Here is a 26,610-nt window from a genome sequence, read left to right on the forward strand (position 1 = left end):
CTCATTTAGTATTTAAAGCTATTAATTTTAAAACATTAAATATGTTGCTCATGAAATAAAAATTTATGATAATTTAAATATATATTGAAATGCATTCAATAAATTTCAACACTTAGTTCTTATAGTTCTCAGCATAGGAATAACTGTTAAAAAGGACACAAACATTAACATTATTTCCTGATCATATGTTCACAAACTAAAACAAGGTAAACGAGTAAAAATAATTAGAATTAATAATATAATTTAGTTAAATGTACAAATAGAAAACAAATTATAAATGTGTAAGAAGTCACTATGTCATTAATAACCCTTTATAAATATGATGGGCTAAACACCAATGAGGGTAATAATAAAAAGATATATAAGACCTATGCATAGCTAATAGATGTATGAAACCTGCAGAAATTCCTTGACATATAAACGATAATATAAGAGACACATACCGTGTCCCTGTTGATGCAGTAATGTCTAGTAATCACAGGAATACTAATAATAACTCAATTTGTTGAGCACTTACTACATGCTCTAGAAGTCAGCTACCATGTTGTGAGGACACGCACGCATCCTATGGAAGAGTTCGTGTAGTAAGAAACTAAGGTCTCCAGCCCATAGGTAGCAAGAAACTGAGGTCTGCAAACAACCATGTGAGTGAGCTTGGAAGCTAATTCCCCAACTCCAGTAAAGCTTTCAAATGGCTGTAGCCCGGGCAACCATTTAACACGAGGGATCCTGAGTCAGAACTACCCAGCTAAGATGCTCCCAGATTCCTGGCCCACAGAAACTATGAGATTATAAATGTTTGTTGGCTTAGGTTGCCATGTTTTGGGGGTAATTTGTTACACAGCACTAGATAACCAGTACAATGATCTTGCAGGAAAATAATGACACCATGGAGGCAAGACTGAAAGCTGTTTGAATAGTCTGATAGAGAAATGCTGAGATCAAACCATTTAATAATGGGGGTTTAAAAAAAAAAACCGGTCAGATACAGATAGGGCAGAAAAAATACTCATTTGGGGAACTCAAGGAAGAAGTGTAAAGGAACAATGAGGGAGGAACTCAGGCTGGCTCTTGAGTTTCCAGTTTAGAAGACTAGGTGGGTGATGAAACCATTAACCAAAGCAGAGAAAACATATAAAAGAAGGAATAGGTTTCAACAATAGGGAGGAAGAAGGAAAGAAAAAGAAGAAAACCAGCAGGGAATAATAAATCCAGTAAAAAATGTACTATGCTATGAGAGGTCATTGTCTCAGATTCTTTAAAGATGTCAAGTACAATCAAAACTGGAGGTATGCCATTAGATTTTGAATTTAGGAGGACGACTGATGAAGCAGCTTCCATAGTGTGACAGTAGAAAATACAGACATGGAAAAGTTAAGAAGTAAATGGAAGCTGACCAGGTAGCGCCAAGAGATGTGGACTATTCTCTCAACAAGTCTGACCTTTAAGGAGAAGAGGGAAACTGAGTGGTGTCTGTTTTAGAGTAAGGTTTAAAAAAAAATGAGGAAAAAGGCTTATTTGTATGTTTTGCTGGTCATTCACTGGTTCAGTGGCTTTTCGATTCTGTTTTAGGACTAGAAGAGTTAAACATGGTAAGTTGAAGGAAAAGAGCCAGAGAGATTGAAGCCTTTTTCCTCGTTTTTTTAAACCTTACTCTAAAAAAGCTCCAGATGAAAAATGGAATGGCTGACAAACCAACAGCCAGTGAAAGCGATGGGATGTTACTGATTCTGGCCTCAGAGAATAAGAGTAACTTCCCTTCATGTAAACTTAGAGGGAAGAGGCAGGGGATGGATGAGCATAGTCAGGATGAAGCTTAGAAACAGAAGGAAAGAATCTGAAGGGATTCCTACCCTGTAGATTCATTTTCTCTGGAAAGGAAGACCAAACAACACAGTGAAGGAAGGTCTCGCAGAAGATGGGAGACGAAGCAGTTAGTAACAGTTTGGAATCACCATTTCGGAGAATGTAACAGAGATTGCTAAGCAATGCTGAGACTCCAACGAAACCAAAAACCAACATCCTTACCTGTGTCAGTCAGCACAGTTACGTGATTTCCTCCCTCTATCCTCTGCATATCAGAGTAGAAAGAGACTACCAAATTTTCTTTGAGTATTTAACCAAGCATCCAAAAGCAGAAGTATCACATATATGAATCTCACAGAAAAGGCACCTAGAAAGAAGTATTCTCAAATTTTAAAAAGCCTAATTGGTTACGATGTTTATGTTTTGTGTTTATATGCATTTATATATTTGAAGCTAGAAACACGAGAGAAAAATGTGACAAAGACAAAAAGAATAACCTCTATCAAAAGCAGACAGTAAGCAACCCTGTCACTAGATGTATTTGTCTCAAAGAATATTGAATTCTACCTGTATTCATTAGATAAACGATAGAAACTAAGGGAAGACTCCTGGCGATGTAAAGAGTTTTGATTTTTGCAACATGCCTCTAAGAAAACCCAAAAGTGACCCCTCAGTAATGGGATGGGACAGACTTTTAAAATATTTCAGAGATCTCTAGCAAGTACAATATTGTTTACTTCAAAATCCCAGTAAAGTTGAGGTTAATATGTCTGGATTATAAGGTTCAAATGTGATATAAATCAATTTAATGTTGTTTTCAACTTTCTCTTGGAGTCAAGGCCTCTTTTGTGTTTAGTACCTATAAATAAAAGTAAATGCACTATCCAAACACAGTTATTTTTTTCATTTATTTGCTGTTGCTTATTGGTGATGCTACAAGCGAACTGGGATGGTTTTTGTGTTTTGGAAGCTGAAAACAGGTTGGAAATTGTCATTCAGCCATCAGCCCAAAGTCCTTAAAGTTAATTGTTTGTTTGTTTGTTTGTTTGTTTGTTGGAGATAGGGTTTCACACAGTCACAAATGCTGCAGAGCAATGGCATGACTGCAGTCTCAAACTCCTGGGCTCAAGCAATCCTCCCACCTCAGCCTCCTGATGCTTGGCTAATTTTTAAACATTTTGTACAGACAAGGTCTCGCTATCTTGCCCAGGCTGCTCTCAAACTCCTGGCTTCAGGCAATCCTCCTGACTCCACTTCTGAAAGCACTAGGATTACACGCATGAACCACCACACCCAACCTGAAGCTAACTCTTAAATAAGAGGATAAGAAAAACTGACTAGAAAAGAAAAATACCCATCCTAAGAATTTCTCCCTTCGTTTAAAGAGAAAAAATGAAAAGAAAGAAAGTATGTTTGGGTATGTTGGTAGATACGCTGAAATAGGTCTGGCTTTAATAATGTGGTCATGCTTAAAATGATTCTGAACATAGCTTTCAAGTCCCTTGCAGCTCCAGCTTTCATATCATTAAGTCCACTTAATTTCCATGTTAGAATATCAGGACTAATCTCACATTACAGGAATTGTCTACAGGGCCTACAGCAGTCACGTGACTCCAGAAATACCATGTGAGCTCTACAGTTTTAAGCCAAATATATAATCCAGGAGCTTCAAATTTTTTAAAAGTGCTTTAAGGCTTTTTAAAGTACTTATTGTAACTAGATGCTGCCACCTACTGGCAATTTACAAGTGCCTTAAACTGTGCTGGTAACAAAAAATTATCATAGAGGGAAAAAAGGCAAAATTTTCCTGTTTTCCTAATAACACTTCTAAAAATATTTTATTTAGAAATTTATGACTATATATGATTGATTAAAGTATTTTTAAATTTTTATACATTTCTCATTAAAACAGTAGCTGAGATCCAATGAGTAATGGGAAATTCATCTCAGTGTAGAACAGATATAAGTAGTTTCATACCACCTTATGATAGTGCCTATGTTGAAATAGCAGGAATATGAGACTTTCAAAAAATCCATGGCATGAGGTCAAACTGGACTCTTGTGTTTCTAATTATTTCTTTCATACTTGCAGTGAAAATATTCTACTAATAACAACAAATTTAAGCTGATTATTCCAAAAGTTTCCTCTTTTAGAATAAGGTAATAGTCATGTAGTCCAAAAAAAAATTAATGTAATTAGGTTAATAATGCAGCCTAAAGTAAAATGCTAACTACTTTTTTTTTTTTTTTTTTTTTTTTTTTTTTGAGACGGAGTGTCACGCTGTTGCCCAGGCTGGAGTGCAGTGGCGCGATCTCGGCTCACTGCAAGCTCCGCCTCCCGGGTTCCCGCCATTCTCCTGCCTCAGCCTCCTGAGTAGCTGGGACTACAGGCGCCCGCCACCGCGCCCGGCTAATTTTTTGTATTTTTAGTAGAGACGGGGTTTCACTGTGGTCTCGATCTCCTGACCTTGTGATCCGCCCGCCTCGGCCTCCCAAAGTGCTGGGATTACAGGCTTGAGCCACCGCGCCCGGCCAATGCTAACTACTTTTTTAAGATTAAAAAAAAAACAGATATGTATGGCAATAAGTGACTCCAAAACATATGTCTATGAAGTAAACAGCAAGCAGGAAATTTCATTAAGGAATCTGGCTTTTCTGTAAAAGAACAATCATCAAAAAGAGATTCTATTTAAATCTGAAGAAGCCAGTAATACAATAATGTTACCTCTTTATTTCGGTGAACCGGTCAACTGTGAACTAATTAAGATAGTCAGTAGCAAGAGTGAAGGGAAACAGACATCTGGTTCACCTAACAGTATCTTGTATTCCCTTTTCCTTTAACATTGACCCTGCTTTTGAGCATCTTACCTGTTTTGTACACACTGCCAATACATAATAACCAAGAAGTCAGAATCTAAAATCTGACGCTTTAATAATGTCATCATGTTTAAAACAATGATTCTCCTAACATAGCTTTTGAGCCCCTTGTAGCTCCAGCTTTCATAACTTTAAGTCCACTTAATTTCCATGTTAGAACATGAGGACTAATCTAACATTATGGGAAGTGTCTAAAGGGCCTGCAGCAGTCACGTGACTCCAGAAATACAATGTGAACCTAGATTTAAGCCAAATATACATGCCAGGAGCTTTAAAAATTAAACATATTGTATAGTTTTGATTTGATTTTGAAAAAAGGGCAACTGAAAACAAATGTCTTGCCTTCCAGGACCAAAAGTTCACTGGGTAGTGAACTCTGTGACCGAAAAGGTTAATGTTAAAAGGCCACCACAGATCCACTTACAGAGTGGCCTGTCTTACACTGCTTGCTCCAGAGTCAACCACAAGCAGGTGTGGTCTTTCAGAAAAGCCCCATCCACTGGAAAAATCAGTATTTGACTCCTGGTTTCCAAACTATAGATGCTGAGATACTATGACATCCAGAATCTCATTCCTGACACTGTCCATGTTTTTGTTTTTGTTTTTGTTTTTGCTTTTGGGAATAAGGGGTGTAGTCTCATTTCTAGGAAGGTGTAGAATTCCTGATAAACATTGAAGGAAATATATTAGTAAGTTTTACTTTTCCAAACAGGCTACGTTCATATACTGGTCTTTAGACATTTAAATAAATTAAAAAGCAGTTCATAAGCTATAGCTTTAGAGGTGCTCTTGCACTATCTTTTTAAAAAAATAATGTAATTGCTAAACTCAGAAAAAAAAACAGATTTGAGAAAAACATGTTATTCCAAAATACTGCCCTAATAAAATGTATTACAAAGACACAATAATCAAAATAGAGTGGTATTAACATCAGCACAGACAGAAATTTTAACGGAATAGAAAACCTTGAAACAAACCCAGTGTGTACATGATAAAGTTAGCACTTCAAATAAGTGGGGAAATGATGGATTATCTAATAACAGGTCTTGGAATAGCTGGTTAGCAAATTGGGGGAAAAAACTAAATCAACTATCTACCTCATATCTAATACCAAAATAAATTTCATGTGGGTTAATATTTAAATTTTTTCATTAAATTATAACTGATGAAAGGAAAATATATATTTTTATATAATCTTGAGACATAAAAGGCCTTTAAAAGTAGAGTACCAATGAATGATAACATAAAAGAAATGACTAGAGCAAGAATTTTAAAAATTAAATTTAAATTAAAAAAAAGAAAAATGTTTTGGTATTTGTGACAAAGAATTAATATCCTTAATATTTAAAAACGTCTTTCAAATCAATAAAGAATGCCTCACTTTATAAAAGAGCCTAAGACATGACTAGGTAACTCACAACTTGGCTAAACAAAAGAAATATATAACCTCCCTGATAATCAGAGAAATACAAATTATTGTGATTCCACTTTAAAAAAAAAAGCTTAAAAATAACTACAAAATCCATTGTTGTTGGCATAGAAAACACCATTCAGATACAATGTGGTAAGAATCTAACTTGATTTCAATAAGTCAATGTGAATAAAAATCTTGTGAAACTTCAACCCTGGACTAAGTATTTCTCTTATAGGAATGTATTCCAAAGTATACCCATTTTCTATAGCTGCCCTAACAAATTACCACAAACTTGGTGGCTTCAAACAACAGAATTTTATTCTCTCACAGTTCTAGAGGCCAGAAATCCAGAATCAAGGTGTCAACAGTGCCACATTCCCTCCAGAGGTTCTAGAGGAGATTCTGTTCCTCCCTCTTCCAGCTTCTGGTGGTTGCCAGCAGGCTTGAGGCTGCATCGCTCCAATCTCTGCCTCCGTCTCTGCAGCACCTTTTCCTCTTCCTTATCTACCTCTTCTCCCTCCATCTCTTTCCGATAAGGCTACCTATGATGGAATTTAGGGCCCATCTCAATATTCCAGGACTTAATCACATCTGCAAAGACCCTTTTTCCAAATAAGGTAACATTTACAGGCTCTAGAGATTGGACACAGAAATCTCTTGGGGGATTGAGGTGGATGTTTTTCAGCGTACCACAGAAGGTAATCATTGCAATAATTGACTAACGGCGTCATTGCAACATTATGTGCAATTTTAAAAACTGAAAACCTAAAGGAATAATCTAAATGTTCAATAGAAGGGTATTAGTTAAACAAATAATGGCACATCCATCTAATGAATTAATGTATAATCATTAAAAGTAATGCTGACGCACATTGTTCCAGCTATCTATTGTTGCATTAAAAAATCACCCCAAATCTAGTGGCATACGGTAATAATTATTTCAGGCAATAATACTTATTGATGCTGAAATTAGTAGGTGAAAGCTGGAGAAGAAACAGGATATTTGCATAGTCTTAAAGTATCTCCCCCAAGATATGTATTAATTGTAAAATAAAAAAATAGTAATTTTACAGTGGAGAAAACCAGCAGACACCATCTTAACAAAGCGATCAAGGTGAAACATTACCAATAACGATATCTAACAGCATCAGGTACACCAAGTGTGATCGACTGAGAAGGGCACATAACTTCCAGAGCATGCTTGCCAAAATTCATAACTTTCATCTAATCATGAGAAAACATCACATAAACCAAAACTGAAGGATATTTCACAAAACAGCTGACCAATACTCTCCAAAAGGGTCAACATCACGACAGACAAGGAAACACTGAGGAACTATCACAGAGCGGAGGAGATTAAGGAGACATGACAACAAAATGTAACATGGGATCTTGGATTGGACACTAGTAAGTAAAAAGGACATTAGTGGGAAACCTGGTAAATGTTTAAGAAAGTCTATACTTTAATTAATGGTATTACACCAATGTTGATTTCTGAGTTTCGATCACTATGGTTATGTAAGATTAGGAGAAGCTGGGGGGAAGGGTATACAGAATTCTGTACTACTTATGCAAATTTCCCATAAATTTAAAATTATTTCAAAATAAAAAGTAAAAAACAAAACTTAATGGCATACAACAAATACGCAGAAAATGCTCCAAGTCACTAATCATTCAGGAAATATAAATTAACCATGATGAAATATCATCTCACTCCTGTCAGAATGGCTATCACCAAAAACACAAGAGATAAAGTGTTGGTGTGGATGTGGATTAAAGGAAACCCTTGCATTGTGTTGGTAGGAATGTAAATTACTACAGCCATTATGGAAAAGTGTATGGAGGATTCTCAAAAAACTAAAAATAGAATTACCATATGATCCAGAAATCCCACTTCTGGGCATTCACCCAAAAGCTTTGGAATTCGTTTGTCAAAGAGATGTCTGCTCTTCCATGCTCACTGCAGCACTACTCACAATAGCCAAGTTACAGAATAACCTAAGTATCCACCAACAGATGAATGGATAAAGAAAATGTGGTATATATACACCATGGAGTACTTTTCCGTCTTTCAAAAGAAGGAAATTCTATCATCTGCAACAACATGAATAGAATTAGAGAACATTATGCCAAGCATAAACCAGACACAAAAAGACAAATACTACATGTTCCCATTTATATGTGGAATCCAGAACAATTGTACTCAGAGAAGCAGAGTAGAATGGTGGTTACCAGAAGCTGGAGGATGGGAAAATGAGAAAATAATGGCCAAAGGGTACAAAGTCTCAGACAGGAGGAATAGAGTTTTTCTTTGAGATCTATTACATGGCATGGTGAATGGCATCAATAATGATGTATTGTACATTTCAAAATTGCTAAGAGACTAAATTTCAAATGGTCTCACCATAAAAGATGTTAAGTATTTGAGGTGATGGATAGGCTAATTAGCTCGATTTAATTATTCTATATTGTATTCATAAATCATAATATCACTTTGTACCCCATAAACATAAATTGTCAATTTACAATAAAAAATTTTTTAAGTTAATGGCATAAAACAGTGAACATTTTATTATGCTCTTGCTTCTGTGGGTCAGGAATTTGATGGACACAGCAGGAACAATTTATCTCTGCTCCACTATGAATGGGGCCTCAGATGGCTGGGTAGCTCCCTTTGGCTGGAGATGTTTGGAGTAGGTCAGGGGGCCATATATCTAGCCTTGGTTATTCTCTGCATTGTGTTTGGTCGAGCTAAAATGTCCAAGCTTGCTCCTTTATTCAGTGTCTGCATTGAAACTGTTGAATAGTCAGTGTATCGGTTTCCTAGGGCTGCTATAACAATTTACCACAGGCTGGGTGGCTGCAAACAACGGAAATTTATTCCCTACAGTTCTAGAAGCTAGATATCTGAAATCAAGGTGTCAGCAGAGCATTCCTTCTGAATTGTTCCTTGCATCTTCCTAGCTTCTTTTGGGTTCCAGCAATCCTTGCATTCCTTGGCTTGTAGCTACATCCCTCTATCTTCACACAGCCTTCTTCCCTGTGTCTCTATGTCTCTTTGTGTCCTCTCCTCTTTTTTGAAGGCCCATCCTAATCCAATAAGACTTCATCTTAACTAAGTCTCTGCAAAGACCCTATTTCCAAAAAAAGACACATTCCGAGGTTCCAAGTGGACATGAATTTGAGAGAGACATTACCAAAATCACGATAGCCAGGAACTGGCTACAGTCGTCTTCTCTCTGCATAGCCCCTCCATATGGCTTGCCTGGGGCCTCTCACAGCATGGCAACCCTGGGCAACCTGACCTCTTACATAGTGGCTGGCTTTCCTCTGAGTGAGCATTCGACGAGAAGCAGAAACTGCCTGTCTTCTTAAAGACAAGGCCTGGAAATGGCATAGTGTCATTTTTGCTGTAGTATATCAATCAAAGTTGTTCCAGGCTAGCCAAGACTGAAATGGGAGGGAGAAAAGGACTCCATCTCTAAATGAGGAGGAGAATGAATACAAATAAAGAGAAGGAACTAATGGCAGCTGTTTGGAAACAAACGACCACAGACATCTATTACTGACAGCTAAAGGTGCTCCAGAAATACAAATTAGTCGGGAAAAGGTTACAAAATACCATATACATATATAATTTGATCCTATTTTTCTTCTCAAAATATATATATGGATATTTGCATTAAACACATCTCAAAAGGTAAACAGTAAACTAAAATATTAATAGTGGTTATCTCTACAAGTTGAGAATTTAGCTGATAGCAATATTTTTGTTTAACCAATATTTTCTTATGTAGATTACACATGTGTTACTTCTGTAACAAAACAGAAGATGCAAAAAGTAAATGATCGATGAATTTAATATAGGCCAGACTAGTATTTTTTGATGTTTCAACTAGGATATATAAAAATACAAAATGTTTCTAATCCCTAAAATTTTCACCATCATATAAATGGGTTAAAGGTTACATGACTCCATAATATTTCTGTTTTCAAAAAAGAAGATTCACAAATATACATAGAAACAAATGAGAAAGGTAGAAATAAATGTGCAGAATTGGTTCATCTCAAATAAACAGGACTGTGAGAGACCAGGAAATAGGAAAAATTAGTCATAGATTTTAACAAAAGGCGTTCCACAGGCTCCTAAGCAGTTAGGGAATTGTATGCAGAAAGTGGGATCTAGAGACACCTAAAAGAGACAGGAAGTAAAGGCAATGACATACTTCTGTCTGTTTCCCAGTTTGTCCCTGCCCTGTCTCCCTTACTGTCAAGCAGACACAAACACTTAAAGACACCGAAACATACCTAAGCTTGGAGTAGTTTCATATAATCCTACCTAATGTGATCAATTATTTCCCTAAAGAACAATCAAACTCACAAAGAACAGGACAGAAAAACTGGATTGGGAATTTTACTTTAATCCAAACATTCTATGACTCAGATAAAAACAAAGCTGAATGACATCTCCATCTACTCACCAACAGTTTCTTCAGACGCAGCAGTCAGAGATAAAAATTTTTTTGTATTTTCCATCTCCTCTTTACTTTGCCAAGCTTCACTATATTTTGCAGACTAATGAAAGAAAAATTTAAATTTAAACATGGGAAAAGAAGGCAACTATAATCATTGATTTTTTTAATTCCAACACAGCTCCCAGTCACATACATACAAACGAGAAGTCTCAGGCTTTTTTTCTTTTTTTTTTTTTTTTGAGGAAATCTGTAAATGTTCTCTGTTCTCACAAAATTCTGTCAACCGGTATTCCCAGATAGAGTCAGAGTATACACCTATCATTATATGATAATTACCTTGCTTAAAGTATCATAAGTTTCTGCTTGATATTTTTATAATTAGTGAGTAACCTAAAGATACACCATCAAATTAAAAAAATTCAGACATTTCAAGATTGTTACTCTATTTTATTATGTTTCCATTTATAATTCTTGCTTCAAAGGAAATAAAAACTTGCTTTAAGATTCAATAGGAAAAAGTGATAGGCTAACTTTTTCTGCTAAAATTTCCAGAAACGATTTATCTAGTTTAAAGCATTGCATTGTGAATGTTTCTTTCTTTCAATCCCAATGGACTTCCTGGGAACCTCATAAAAATGTATCTTTAACTACTACATTTTTAATTCATATTATTGTCTAGGAAACTTTCCCAGAAGTCAGTCAACTGTTCAAGGAGGGCTTTTCAAAAACAACCAATCTCTTATTACACACGGTTCCTTACCTTAAAGGCGCTTTGCTTTGAGGGTCAAAATTCAAGTATGAGTCAGTGGCTATACACCAAGTCAATGCCAACATCAAGTCAACTTCAAGCCCTCAATATTATAGAGAATAAGAGGTCCAAGAAGGCCAAGGAAAGTTATGGAGCACCAGGAATTTGTTGAGATAGGAGCAAATGTAGTCCTGGACTTCAAGCACTTTACAGCTTCCCAAAGATCTTGACCAGCACAGGAAACAGTCAACTCCCCAAAACTTGTTTGTCACAAAGGTTTACCCAAATAATGAAGCTAACCAGAGGGTTAAACTGTGTCTATTTATCTCCAAACTATAAGGCTGCTGAAGAGAAAGCAGACATACGTACTTGATGAAAGCAGCTATTATACCTCTTCCTATTCCAGAGATGGAGGGGCCCAGCACTTTACCAGCCTGCTGCTGGTAAGAGACTGGTACCCTGGGCCTGTCCCTGGGGAGATGAACACGCCAGTGCAGTGCTTGAAATCTGAATGCCACAGACCAAGTTTTCTTCTCAGGTTCCAGAAAAATACCACCCCTATAACTCCTTCATACACACACATATACATATCACTGCCACCACCTCCACAAAATAAAGCAATAAAGGCAGGCCACAGTAACACCATGGTCCATGATTTTCTTACTCAACTTATAGAGGAAATTCTTTTTTTCTATATGTACATATAGAAAATATATATTATATATGTACATAAAAATATATATATATTTTTATATATATATATATATATTTTTTTTTTTAGTGCCTCACTGTGTCAGCCAGGCTGGAGTACAGTGACATGATCATAGCTCACTGCACAGCCTTGAACTCTTGGGCTCAAGCAATCCTCCCACCTCAGCCTCCCGAGTAGCCAGGGCGACAAGCACGCACTACCATGCCTGGCTAATTTTTTAATTTTTTTGTACACATGGGGTCTCTTTATGTTGTTCAGGCTGGTCTCAAACTCCCAGCCTCAAGCGATCCTCCTGCCTCGGCCTCCCTAAGTGCTGAGATTACAGGCATGAGCCGCCATGCCCAGCCAGGAGAATTTGTTTCTTACATGTCAGCATAAGGTTAGAGAATTCTTACCTTAATTTCTTCCCACAGCTTTATTCTCATTTCTAGACCTTGCTTCTTAATTTCTTTTTCTCTGCGTTGTGTCTTTGCCAATATTTTATCAAGTTTTTTCATCTTCTGAATAGCATCTTGAAGTTGAGAATCTAATTCTTCTAATTTGTGTTCATCTATATTGTGTGGAAAGTAAAAATAGGTCTGAAGTATAGTAAAATTATAAAGTTTTGTTTCGTTCTTACAATTTGTTCTTTCATTCAACAAATATTTATGGCTTATAGTAATAACTACTATACTGGTACCATGTATCTCGATTTACAAGGTGCTTTTACATGTATTTGTTTATATAATTACCTAACAACCCTATGAAATAGACAGTTATCTCTATTTTACAGTTGAGATAACTGGGTCCTTTCAAATAGGTAACATATTATAGCACTGGACTCAGAAGTGATTCTCATGATTTTAAATCCCAAATTCTTTCTCCTTCATTCTGTTACACTTTCTATGTTCATGACTAAGAAACAGAAAATAAAGAATAAGACAAGAATCCTGTCCTAAAGCTGCTTCAGTCTAACTGAAAGAGAAGGCGTGTACACAAATGGCTACAGTAAAAAGCCGTATGTCTTCAGTGACACAAAGTGGTTGCAACACATAGAAAGAAGAAAAACTCAAACAAGTACTCCATGTAGCTTGTATCTTTTTTCTGTGCTGCTTCCTTCATTCTAATTTCTTGAAGTACCTAAAAAGGTTCTTGAATTGTAGATAATTAGATAATCCATAGTAACTTATTTGAAATTAAGGACACTTTAGAACTTCTGTCATTAACTTATGATTAATGATAATAATAACTAACATTTATAGAGTTACCTGATAGGCACAGTTTTAAGTGCTTTATTTTTAAGCATTATATCATTTAATGCTCATATTAACCCTCTGAGGTGGTATAATCACTGTTCTCATTTTACAAATTAGTAAACTGAAGCTATTTTGTAACTGAGTTACACGTATGTCCAAGGTCATATAACAGGTAAATGCCAGTCAGATTCCACCCAAATCTGTCTGACTGCAGAGCCAAAGCTCTTAGCCTCTTAGCCACAGATGATATTCTCTCTTTTTAAATCTGATGAAAGCTGATAATCCAGCAATGAATGAGCATGAATGCTCAAACAGTAAGTCTCAGCCACCCCAGGATAGATCATTAGAAGTCGCATATTGTGCTAAGTAAGGCCAAATTTATCAACTTTTGAAAACCCAAAGAGTTCAGTGATGTTTCCCTATAATGGACATCACTTCTTCTTTTTTTTTTTTTTTTTTTTTTTGAGAGACAGGATCTCATTCTGTCAGGCTGAAGTGTGGTGGCATGATCATAGCTCACTGCAACCTTGAACTCCTGGGCTCAAGCAATCCTCCCACATCAGCTTCTGAATAGCCAGAGCCAAGACTACAGGTGCATGCCAACATACTTGGCTAATTTAAAAAAAAAAAAAAAAAAAAAAAAAAAATTTGTAGAGATGGGGGTCTCACTATGCTGCCCAGGCTGGTTTCAAACTCCTGGGCTTAAGTGATACTCCTGCCTGGGCCTCCCAAATGCTGGGATTACAGGTACGAGCTACTGCTCTTAACTTCCTAATTTCCTTCTAAAGGAAAAAAAGAAAGAGGAAAGCAACTTATTCAAAAAGAATACTGATACTATTAAGAAGGAGGTTCCTGGAATCTTATTGCTTATGTACTTCAAAAGCAACACCTTCTAGTTCTCATTCCCAACTGCCAATCCTAGCGTTCTCAGGCTCTGTCAACATAGGTAGTCTATATAGCAGGCATTTTGAAGTAACCCATTCAGTACTAAAACCATATAAACAAATCCAATGTAAACTGTGTCAACAGCTAACCTCAATTATAATATCTTAGATACGGGAAGGGGACAGGGAAGTGCTGGGTAGAAAAAGGTAGGGTCCCTGGTGAGGGCTCTACCCTTGGGCCTGTACCCACGGACCTAAATGAGAACAGGCACTCCTATTTTCACGCCCAAATATTGCATTTTCCAAGACCACTCTGGCCCACCATGCCCCCATCCTGTGCCCCTATAAACCCGAGACCTTTAGCATACACGACACAAGTGGCTGAGGAATAGAGGAACACACCAGCAGACACCGGCAAACCAGTGACTGCGGAACGATGCAGATGCCAAGGGGAGTTCAGTCAGAGGCAGCTGGAGGAGAGTTCAACCACCGGGCAGCCCCACTCCAGGGGAAGACCACCTTCCCACTCCATCCCACTTCCGGCTCCCCATCCATCTCACTGACAGCTACCTCTACCTCTACCACTCAACAAAACCTTGCACTCATCCTCCAAGCCAACATGTGATTCAATTTTTCCAGTATACCAGAGCAAGAACCCAGGATACAGAAAGTCCTCTGCCCCTGTGATAAGGCAGAGGGTCTAACTGAACTGATTAACACAAGCCGCCGGCAGACAGCAAAGCTGAAAAAGCACACTGTAACACTCCCACTTGGGCTTTGCGAGTTGTAAACATTCACCCTTAGACGCTGCTGTGGGGTCAGAGCCCAAAAGCACTCCCCAAGGCCTCTGCACCCCCCTCTAGGCGTTTGAGCAGCAAGGCACTGAAGAAGTGAGCCGCACCCCTGTCACACATCCTGCAAGGGGGATAAGGGAACTCTCCCATTTCACTTTGTTTCCTGAAAACCATAATCCTGAGTCACCTGACCTAACAGTGAGAGCTGATCTCATCCCAAACATACTCTAAATCACAACTCTCAAACTTTTTCTCAGCTCCCCTTTACAGCCTTAAAAATTATTGAGAACCCAGCTGGGCACAGTGGCTCAAGCCTGTAATCCCAGCACTTTGGGGGCCAAGGCGGGCGGATCACGAGGTCAGGAGATCAGACCATGCTGGCTAACACAGTGAAACCCCATCTCTACTAAAAATACAAAAAAATTAGCCAAGCGTGGTGGCAGGCACCTGTAGTCCCAGCTACTTGGGAGACTGAGGCAGGAGAATGGCATGAACCCAGGAGGCAGAGCTTGCAGTGAGCTGAGATCACACCACTGCACTCTAGCCTGGGTGAAAGAGTGAGATTCCATCTCAAAAAAAAAAAAAAAAAAAAAAAATTATTGAGAACCTATAGTAACTTTTCTTATGTGGGTTGTAGCTATTGATAATGAACATATTAGAAATCAACACTGAAAAGTATTGTAAATATTTACTTATTAATTCACTTTCAAAAATTAAAAAAACATGCTATTACTAATTATGTTAACATAAGTATCACATTTTATGACAAATAACTATATTGTCAAAAAATTAGTGAGAAGAGTGGTATTGTTCAAATTTGCAATATCTGGATGAAGGGAAGACAGCTGGATTCCCATATTCTCATAGGAAGACAGTCATCCTATTGTAATCTGTTGTTTTGGCTAAAGTATATGCAGAAAATTTGGCCTCACACAGATATATGGTTAAAAAAGGAAGAAGAAACTTAATAGCCTAGTCAGATAATTGGATAGTCTTCTTTGATACTACACCAAAACTTAACAGGGGTGGTTTCTTACAGGTTAACTGTTAAGTGAAATCTGTAATCAAATCAGTGAGCTTTACGTATTTGTTCCATTAAAATCCATGGATCTATATTTCATGTTGAATGGATCTTTTATCCTACATTGATCATTTGGAAAACAGTGGTTAACTAAATTATGCAGACCTTCAACCTGTTAATACATTTCATTACACAAAGGCATCAGTTAATATTGCCACCAGTTTTTATAAGAAAAGTCTTAAGTATTGGAAAGCTATCAACCTCACAGTGACATATGCAGTTTTCCAAAACTGTAATTTTCACTCGAAAGCTCAAATTTTACCATTGGCAACAAATACTGTCAGTAGTTATCCTCGAAGTAACATGTTTATTTTCTTAAAAAGAAGTCTACCAAATACCCATCTGAATGATAATTGTCAGTCACTCTTTCAAGTAAAAATGGTGTTCCATTACAAAAGTGGCCAGTTCAGCTCTCAACTCCAACCATCACAAAAGTACTTTTCTTCAACACAACCTTCAAACTTTGACATACGGCATAATTGCTTTATGTATACTTCCCATTTTGCCCCACAGGATGTTAAGAAGATGCATATTTAAGGGTAAAAATTTCATAAAATTGAAAGTTTTTACTGATCCACAGCCGGTGACACTGGCTATTTCTTTTTCCTGTCAGTGCCTGGTTGCAAAGAATACAATGACTACTAGTGCATTTTGGTGCCATTGTCTAGATTCATGATAAAGCACCAGGAATTTTGCTCACCATTCCTTTTATACCATCAGTACAAATGTCAGTATGGTGAACACAAAGGCAAACAGCATCTCAGTATTACTATGAAAACAGCTTTCACCTTGCAGAGCCCCTGCAAGGGTCTCAGGGACACCATCTCCCACCATATCCCCATGGCTCTGCAGACCACTTTTTGAGAAACACTATTCTAATTCAATCTGACTAGAATTAATTTATCACTATAAAAAACGTCATTTTTTTAAAATCCAAATGTTATTGGGTGGGACTATCCCCACAAATTATAGCATATATTTTATTGTACAATTTTAGTCATCAAAAAATCAATAAATTGCATCATAAAATGCAGAAATACTCCCTACTTGATTAATGTATAATGACCACAATATTTTATTAAATAACATATTTTGTTATATTTCTAATATAGGTATATTTAAGGGCTCTTAATATTCTTATAAATAAAAAGTGGTGATTACTTGCTCACAAATAGTGTATGTCTTTTTCGGTTTATTATTTCTACTCAGTTGATAAAAACACAGGTAATACTAACACCTTCAATATGACATTTGTAATTATCATTAACATTTGTAATTATCATTAGCCAATCACCTAGTGATTATCCTACCTGAACACTCAGGGATTATCTGACGTTGAACCAAATCCAGATCTTCATCTGACCCCTCTTCAGCCAATTTTATTTTCTCAGAGCAGCTTTCACGCTTATCATCATTACTACTTCTTCTGTTCTCTGTATTACTGCTTTCGGAGTGGTCCTCTTTACCAGAGTTCAAGTTGCTTGCAGTATCAACCTAAAAATAATTTCCAAAAAACAGTTTCTGAAACTACTGTATTTTTTAAAACTTCACATTTCTAGAAAGTTTTGACACTAATGGAAGCAGATGGAGAATGTACATAAATGCAATACACTAGCATTAAAGTATTCTAGAAATATAACACTCTAATTAAACATAATTTACAATTCCATGTAATAACATTTGCACCATTCTCCAGCAATCCTTAGCAATAATGGAGAAGAGTCTACATCAGTCCTGAAGGGAACTGCTATCTGCCGGGCTCTGGGATAAGGCACACCGGGCCTGCTCCTTGAGCTTACACTGGGATGGGCAGTTAAAGGTCTAATACGACAGCCACTTGCCACATGTGGCTACAGAACGGTTGAAAAGTGGTTAGTCTGAGTTGAGATGTGCTTTCTAGTGACAGTCTCCTAATCAGAACCCTGTGCTTTGGTCATTTATTTATTTCTATGATATTCACAGTTTTTCTATTTCATTTTAGTATCCCTTTACATTTTAGCAAAGTTCATTTTGAAAACACCACTTGACACAGTTGTGTTTTCCTAAGAGAACAGAAAAGGACCTCTGTGGCCGGGTGAGGGAAAACCAGGGATCAGAGACCCTGGGGTTGGTAAACTGTGATGAAAATCACTTCAGAAGTTAACACAGCCCCAGGGAGAGAGACAAGGCCTCCGAGAGAGAATCAGCCCCTTCTCAAAGGAGTACCTTTCCCTTCTCAACAGACAGAATGTCTCCTCCAGCCCATCTGCTCTAAGCCCTCGGTAGGTTTTGTGTTCTCTCTGCACCACATGCTCAACCATCCACCACAATCTGCAGTCCCCTCGTGAATCCCCAGGTTGGAAGACGGGCAGTGCTGAGAATGAAACTGCCAGGAATGCAGGCCTGCATGGGTATGTCCCTGCCTCAGCCAGGACATAAACCCAGCAGAACTGAGCTGACTTGGTGGTAATAATCACAGCCATCATTTATGGAAGAATTACTATCAGCCATGGCCTGCCTCATTCACTCCTCACAATGACCCTATGGTGTAGGTTTCACCGCCATGAATTAACAGAGCAGAAAACAGACCTAGCCGAAAATGAAACTAGTGAAGGCCCCATTTATAAATAAGCAAAATAGTGTTTAGTTTATGTAATCTGGGAGGTGCTTAAACAGGGTTCCCTAATCAAAAACATATTTCTGCCAAAGGCAGAAAAAGCCTGGAATTCCACAATATCCAGTTAATCCTTAAGGCCTTCTGTCCTGTGAAAATGCTAACATTTCTGGGAGAAGCTGCACAAGTTCTGTCCATCATTTATGTTGGTATAAATGAACTTAGCAGACGTTCCTCTGAGGCTGGGTTTCACATGGGGGAATAAAGAATACACAAAAAGGAACTAGATGGATAGTATACTTCAGGGTACCCCAAGACCTTTCACACCCATCATCTCATATGATCCTAACTCAGAAAGAGCAGAAGGTAATGAGGCACAAAGGTGAAGCTGGAGAACTAAGCAAATTTCACAAATATTCCCATAGTTTCCCACCCTACTAGCTACCAACTGTCTTCCCCAACCCATTGCCCACTGGCCTCTCTATTCCTAACCCCCTTGCTCTTCTGTCCTGTGGTCTATATGTATGATTTTTCTCTCTTCCTCATTCTTAACACCACATCCCACCTCTATATATATGTGTGTGTGTGTGTATATATATATATATCTTTTGGACAGGGTCTCACTCCGTTGCCAAGGCTGGAGTGCAGTGGCGTGATCACGGCTCACTGCAGCCTCAACCTCCTGGGCTCAAGCAATCCTCCCACCTCAGCCTCCCCAACTAGCTGGGACCACAGGTGCATGCCACCACACCCAGCTAATTTTTGTATTTTTTAATAGAAACGGGGTTTCACCACATTGCCTAGGCTGGTCTCAAACTCCTGGGCTCAAGCAATCCACCCTCCTTGGCCTCCCAAAGTGCTGAGATTACAGGCGTGAGCCACCATGCCCAATCTATTTTTATTCTTTGAGATGGAGTCTCGCTCTGTTGACCAGGCTGGAGTGCAGTGTTGTGATCTCAGCTCACTGCAGCCTCCGCCTCCCGGATTCAAGCAATTCTCCTGCCTCAGCCTCCCAAGTAGCTGGGATTACAGGCGCCCACCACCACACCCGGCTAATTTTTGTATTTTTAGTAGAGACGGGGCTTCACCATGTTGGCCAGGCTGGTCTCGAACTCCTGGGCTCAAGCAATCCTCCCACCTCGGCCTCCCACAGTGCTAGGGTTACAGACGTGAGCCACCGCGCCCAGCCCCACCTCCATTTTTCATGGCTCCACGTCCCCTACTCCATACCTTTACCTTAATCACAGGAAACACAAATGCCTCATGAAACCCCTTCCTAATATTTAGATTCCTACTTGAAACCCATGAGATTTTCACACAAAGTACAACCACTGGCTCTTTTAAAAAAAAATTCATAAGCAACAACAAGCCAAAATTTTTAGAATGAGAAATATATTATCACTAAACACATGTCACTAAAACACTAATATTTTAATCTCATTTTCTGCTGTGAAAAAAAATATTCAGTAAGAATTTAATAAAAGATAAATCTGAGCAATAAAACTAACCAGCACACCAAGATTTATTATTCAAACAATATGTAAGGTTTTCTAGACGTTGAATGATTTGCAATCAGCAGTCAGCATACAATATATTTGTAGCTTTCTTCCCCAATCTAAGGTGAACCTTGCTGATTTTCTATGAACTTGATTAACACAAATCACAACTTTGAAAACTCTGCTTTCAATATAATTGTCAAAGTTCAGACTGGCTAATAAATATTCTAGAGTTTAACCTGTAGCTTAGCAGGTTGAAATAAAATCTGAGTTTACGTGATCACTGATATTCTGGTTTTAATAAGTCTTGAATGAAGTAATATTAATCTTGTGTATTAAAACATGTATAAGTATTAATATCATGAAGTTGCTACTTAAAAAAAATTGTCACCCAGAAATAAATAAGCAGGAATACTAATTCTATGCTATTCTAAAATTTGCAATCTGGACAACCTAGTGAGACCCCGTCTCTACTTAAAATTTTTTAAAAAAGAAATTAGCCACGTGTATTAACATGCATGAATATCAAATGTATTATGTATGCTAGGATATAAAAGCCAGTGTGAAAAGCTACACACGTATGATTCCATTTATACAACCTTCTGGAAAAGGAAAAAAAAAAGGGACAGAGAATAGGTCAGTAATGTTAAGGGATTAAGAGTGACATTGGATTAGTTACAAAGTAAAAGAATGAAAAAATGTTTTGAGGGATGATGGAACAAACTGTTCTATATCTTGATTGTAATGGTAGTTATATCACTCAATCTGTTTGCCAAAACTGTACACCAAAAAGTGAATTTTATTGTATGTGAATTTTTTAACCAATAACTAAAAGTTAATAGATCAATTGAGATACAATATTAATACATCAGAAGATTTAATATCACAAAGTTAGAAATTCTCCCCAAATTAATCTGTAAAGTGAAAGCAATTTCAATCAAAACCCCAACCGGATTTTTCAGAACTTAAAAAACTGATCTAAAGTACATACAGGCCAGGCGCGGTGGCTCACGCCTATAATCTCAGCACTCTGGGAGGCTGAGGCATGTGGATCGCCTGAGGTCAGGAGTTCAAGACTAGCCTGGCCAACATGGTGAAATCCCATATCTACCAAAAATAGAAAAATTAAGTGGGTCTATTGGTTTGTGCCTGTAGCCCCAGCTATTCAGGAGGCCGAGACAGGAAAATCACTTGAACCCAGGAGGCAGAGGTTGCAGTGAGCCTAGATCACACCATTGTATTCCGGCCTGGGCAAAATAGTGAGACTCAAAAAAAAAAAAAAAAATACATATAGAAGAGCAAAAAGTCAAGGATAGTTAAGACAGTCCGGAAAAAAAAATAATATGGAAAAGCCACTATCAGATATCAGTAATTATTACAAAGCTGTAATAGTTAACACACCATATAGTAGTGATGCAGGACTAGATGAAACAAAACTGCATTTTGTACAAAGTCACTTACAGCTAGGGTTCTGGACATATGTTAGGATAATCTGATTAGATGAACCTGCACAAGATTTAGAAAGCACATGTGAAGTAGAAGCATCTTCCTAAGTTTCTGATAGGAAGCTGGCAGAAAAATATCAAAGGCAGCCATCTCTGCATGTCTAGTCACCAGCTTTGTGGTTCTGAGGGACTCGGGGCAGTAGCGGAAGCAGCAGCAGCAACTTTCTGATCTCTGGATTACAGCTCTGGTGGCGTGACCTAAGAACCCATAATCCAGGGGAAGCCCCCTCCCTGAACTCCCTTTCTTGCTGGTCGTCTGTTGACTTTGAGGTCTTCTGTTGATTTCGAGGAATTAAACTCTTCTTTGCAGTGGGGGAGGTGGAGGGAGAACACAGTCTCACTTTGTCACCTAGGCTGCAGTGCAGTGGCACAATCGTAGCTCACTGCAGCCTTCAACTCCTGAAATCAAGCTATCCTCTTGCCTCAGCCTCCCGAGTAGCTGGGACTACAGGCATGTGCCACCATGTCCTGCTAATTTTTTTAATTTTTTGTAGAGTTAGGGTCTCGTAATGTTGCCCAGGCTTTAACTCTTATATTCAATCCCTTTCTGCTTGAAATACCTAGAGTGCCACTCCTGAACCACATCATGACAGACAAAACTCTAAGAGTTCCATAATGGAGAAGCTAGTCTACAGATTAAAAAAAGAGTATGAATTCATTAACTTGCAAAAATTTTTTTCATTATAATGTTCAAATTATTCATTTCCTAACACCTTAAAAGAAATAAATGAGAAAACTAATGCTTTAAATAAAAAAAATCAAGTCTAGATATTTTAAGGGAAAAAAAAGGGACAGCTAAAGAAAAAAAAAAAAGGTCACAGCCAGATAATACCTAATAGGGTTTGGCTCTGTGTCCCCACCCAAATCTCATGTCGAATTGTAATTCCCAGTGTTGGAGGAGGGGCCTGGTGGTAGGTGACTGAATCATTGCTGTTATTGTGATAGCGTTCTCACGAAATTTGGTTGTTTGAAAGTGTGTAGCACCTCCTCCTTCACTTTCTCTCTCTCCTCTGCTCCAGCCATGTAGGATGTGCCTGCTTCCCCTTCACCTTCTGCCATGATTGTAAGTTTCCTGAGGCCTCCCCAGCCATGCTTCCTGTACAGCCTGTGGAACCATGCAAACCTCCTTTCTTTATAAACTACTCCGTCTCAGGTAGTTATTTTACAGCAATGTGAGAAAGGACTAATACAATATACCTACCAAATATACATCACATGACCTTTACTAAACCATTTTTTAAAAATACTGAACCTTTTTAAGTAAGTGTTTTTAGTCAAAGTCAATGGTGGCATATTAGATGTTAGAATACAAAACTTCCTTATAAAGAAAAAAAGAGTCAATGCACAAGTTTTAACAAAGTACAATGTAGAGAAATAAACTACACTCCAAAAAAAGAAAGGAAAAACAGGAAAGCGGGAGGGAGGGGAGGAGCAGAGGGAGGAGAGAGAGAGAGGGAAGGAATGGAGTAGAGTTTTTCTCATATTAATCTAGATTAAACCCAAGAAATCTGCAAGTGCTCCCTGAACACACTGTCTAAGGAGAAAATTTAAAATGGGATGTTAAAACCACCTTAGTTTCATCAATTGCTGAGAAGTTGGGGGAAGGAGTTTAAATCTTTTCTAAACAGTAAATTACCTTGCAGGATGCTGGTTCTGTTGAGAGCACCTCCAAAGACGCATTTGAACTTCTGCTCCCAGGGCGTATTCTTGAATTTGAAGCTGGTTTTGAAATTCCATCTAGGTTTCCCTTTATAATATCCATTGAAATCCTGGGACAACAAATAAAATATTTAATACCAAGCGACTTGGATATTTAAATCTTTCATTAGTTAGTGTTAATATCCAATTACTCAGAGGCTTTGTTTTAAAGATTATGTTGCTACTGAAGTCACACTTAAGGGTTCCCCAGCTTCACCATAAGACATCTTGTGTACACGGATTGTTAAATCTTATGCCACAGTATACATAAAATATACTGCCCAGGATGTTAGATACTGAATACGGCTAAAAGAGAATGCAGAAGTGAATGCCATCTCGGTTGCTTCCTGGGCCTCCAGGAAAAAACACTTCCTGTGTCCCTGGTCTTCCCCGAGGGAACATTCAGGGGCACCGCTGTCTCTCAAGCAAGATCCACTTCATCTTAGTGATTGCTAAGTCCCTCCTGCTACTTTATTTTTTGAAAATGAGTCTCACTCTGTCACCCAGGCTGGATGGGGACAGTGGCGTGATCTTGGCTCCCCGCAACCTCTGCCGCCCAGGTTCAAGCAATTCTCCCTTCTCCCTACCTCAGCCTCCCAAGTAGCTGGGATTATAGGAGCCCACCACCACACCCAGCTTGTGTGTGTGTGTGTGTGTGTGTGTGTGTGTGTGTGTGTGTGTGTGTGTAAGTAGAGACGGGTGACCTCATGTGATCTGCCGCCTCGGCCTCCCAAAGTCCCCTTGCTACTTTCTTTCAGTTTTGCCTTCTTTTTTTGTAGCCTTGCCCACTCTAGCTCAGCCTTCTTCCCTCTCAGCTCTGATTTCTTCTCTCCCCTGTGGTGCTGCATTTTCATGGAGTACCTAAGCACTGCTCTCATTTTATCAACTCTCTCCTTCTAAAATCCATAATTCTAGTTCTACCCTCTGAAGCAAGAGAACAAAATCTACTTCCCTCATTAGAGGACAGATTTTCATTTTCTGGCTACACATTACCAATCTATTTAACTATTTTTCATGTGATATTATCCACAGGCCTCTCACCACCCTGGCTGTTCTATATCTAGTGCTATTTCCGGAAGCAGGAAATACTAGGAGGGGTGGCATAAGCTAGAGACACAGTGAGTGATGCTGCACATTGATCCTTCCAAACCGTGTGGCCTACCAAGACCATTCCAGCTCTGTCCTGTGACACTGGGGCAACACGCATGCTGAGTCAAACGGGAAGAGAGAGAGAATTCCAGCTTTTGCCCTCTCATACTCGGCTTTGCATGTGAATGGGTGCCTTCCAACAAATCCTTTCCTAAATTCCTACCAATTATACATTCAACCATAACAGAATGAAAAAGGCAATTGCTTCTACCCAACAATGTTCTTTTCTTATCCTATGAAATGACTCATCTTTCTTTTGCTTGTTGAACAGCAGAGGCAGGGTCCAGAGAAGCTGTGGACACAGGAGAAAGCACAAATACAAACAACCTGAGGCTTCACCTAGGTACACAGAGCGATGTTATGGCTTGGCTTCCAACCATTCAATGTGCCAAAGCTTATGCTTAAGAGACCAGGAGGTCAGCTCTTCCCATCTCAGCAAATGAAAAAGGCATTGATCTCAACATTATTCAAACTCTGCAAAAGGGTTTGGGCTCACTCAGGAAAGCACTGACATTATTACTGTGGGATGATGAATCACCCTGGCCCCTCACATCACAACCAAAAAGCATAAGTCACCAAAAGGCCAAATGTCTTGTAAACGCCCTAAGCAGCCTGTCAAGGGAGACTTATTGCTGCTTGCAGAGGGAGCAATGAGATGCAAGCATGCGCAGAGCCGCATAATACATGTCAATAACGGCAGAGGCACAAGGAACAAACAATGACCTGGATCAGCTAAAGGGCTCCACAAATCTTTCATTCTGCTTTAGAAATAGGTCTGTTCTATTAGGTTCACTCCTGAAAATAATAAATTAAATAAAATGCAGTTCCTGAGGTAGGTGGGGATGCAGTAACAGACTATCTTATGAATTTGGCCATCTAGAAAAAGGTATGGATAAAGGGTATTAAAATTGGATCTTACAGATGTATTTAAGCATTTGGAAAGAAATTGTAACTGCCACATAGAAATTCCAGAAGAAAAATAAAGCCCTGTACAAGAAAAAAAGCAATCAAACAATATGTAAATAGTTATAATTATGTAAGCATTGAATGTTGACTTAACCAAATATTATGCCTTAATTATACTGAGCGTATGCAAGGAGTGCACAAAAGGAAGCGAGTAGTAACAGAAATGTAATCTGTTATCATAGGAAATCAAAGAGACTGTCCAGAAATTGATAAAGCCAAACAATAGTTAAATATAATACTTTAATGAAAGTAAAAACTAATTTTATAAGTAATAAAAAATATGAAATCTCCAACAGACTGGAAGGAACATAAATTTATAAACATAAAGATAAATTTCATAATCATAGAATTAATGACTTAGTAAGCATGACACTAAGAGCATAAATCAAAAAGGAAAATAACAGATGTGGCTACATAATAATGCTCTTGAGTCTCAAACATGAAAAAGAACTCTTAAGTGAAATTAAAAGGAACCTGAGAAACTGGGGAAAATAAATGCAACATAGATGACATACAAAAGTTTAATACATTCACATATTTATAGAGCTCTTACCAATCAGTAAGAAAAAAAAATTCTAATAGAAAACTGGGTAAAGATTTTAAAATGAAATGCACATATCAAAAAAATAGAGAAAGACATATAAATTGTCGACAATCCCACTTTAAAAAGTCCAATTTCTCTAATTAAAAGAATATACACAAGGGGACCTGAAAGATGATGACACATCAAGGAAGTAAGAGTAGTGGGTTCTGGATTGGTGGGTTCCTGGATGTTCTTGTACCCTTGCTTATCTTATTTTCTGTTTTGCTATTAACTATATCTTGTATTTATAACTAAAGAATTCATTTATTATAGAAAGATCTCTAGAATGTACTAAAAGGTATTTGAAAATAAATTAAAAATCACCCAATGTCCCACCACCCTGAGCTAAACACTATTGGTACATCTCTTTCCCATTTTTACTCTACGTGTTTTTCAACAAAATTGGACTAACGTGTTTCTCGCCACTACATAATGAGCATTTTCTTATGACATTAAAACACTTCAAAATAGAATCGTATTTACTTCACGATACTTGATTGAATAGACAGATTAGATATATGACCAGATCCTAAATTGTAACAAGTGCCAACTTTTTGTAATATTCATTTCAAATAAGATTAATTTAAAGTTTTT

The 26,610-nt window shown here is 38.0% G+C and overlaps 1 protein-coding gene across 4 annotated transcripts in view; it reads right to left on the reverse strand.

The window, feature by feature from the left end:
• Nucleotides 1-26,610, reverse strand: part of FSIP1 (fibrous sheath interacting protein 1) — a 194,880-nt gene that overhangs the window by 164,793 nt on the left and 3,477 nt on the right. For all 4 annotated transcript variants that reach the window (XM_065547750.2, XM_015452630.4, XM_005559144.5 and 1 more), the window contains 4 exons: nucleotides 23,257-23,389; nucleotides 17,337-17,520; nucleotides 12,428-12,582; nucleotides 10,579-10,672 (listed from right to left, as the gene is read on the reverse strand). In XM_065547750.2, coding sequence (XP_065403822.1) covers nucleotides 10,579-10,672; nucleotides 12,428-12,582; nucleotides 17,337-17,520; nucleotides 23,257-23,382 — 559 coding nt within the window. In that variant the 5' untranslated portion in view covers nucleotides 23,383-23,389. The remainder of the gene's footprint in view (nucleotides 1-10,578; nucleotides 10,673-12,427; nucleotides 12,583-17,336; nucleotides 17,521-23,256; nucleotides 23,390-26,610) is intronic.

The sequence above is a fragment of the Macaca fascicularis genome, chromosome 7 (assembly GCF_037993035.2).
Source record: "Macaca fascicularis isolate 582-1 chromosome 7, T2T-MFA8v1.1".
NCBI lineage: Eukaryota > Metazoa > Chordata > Mammalia > Primates > Cercopithecidae > Macaca > Macaca fascicularis.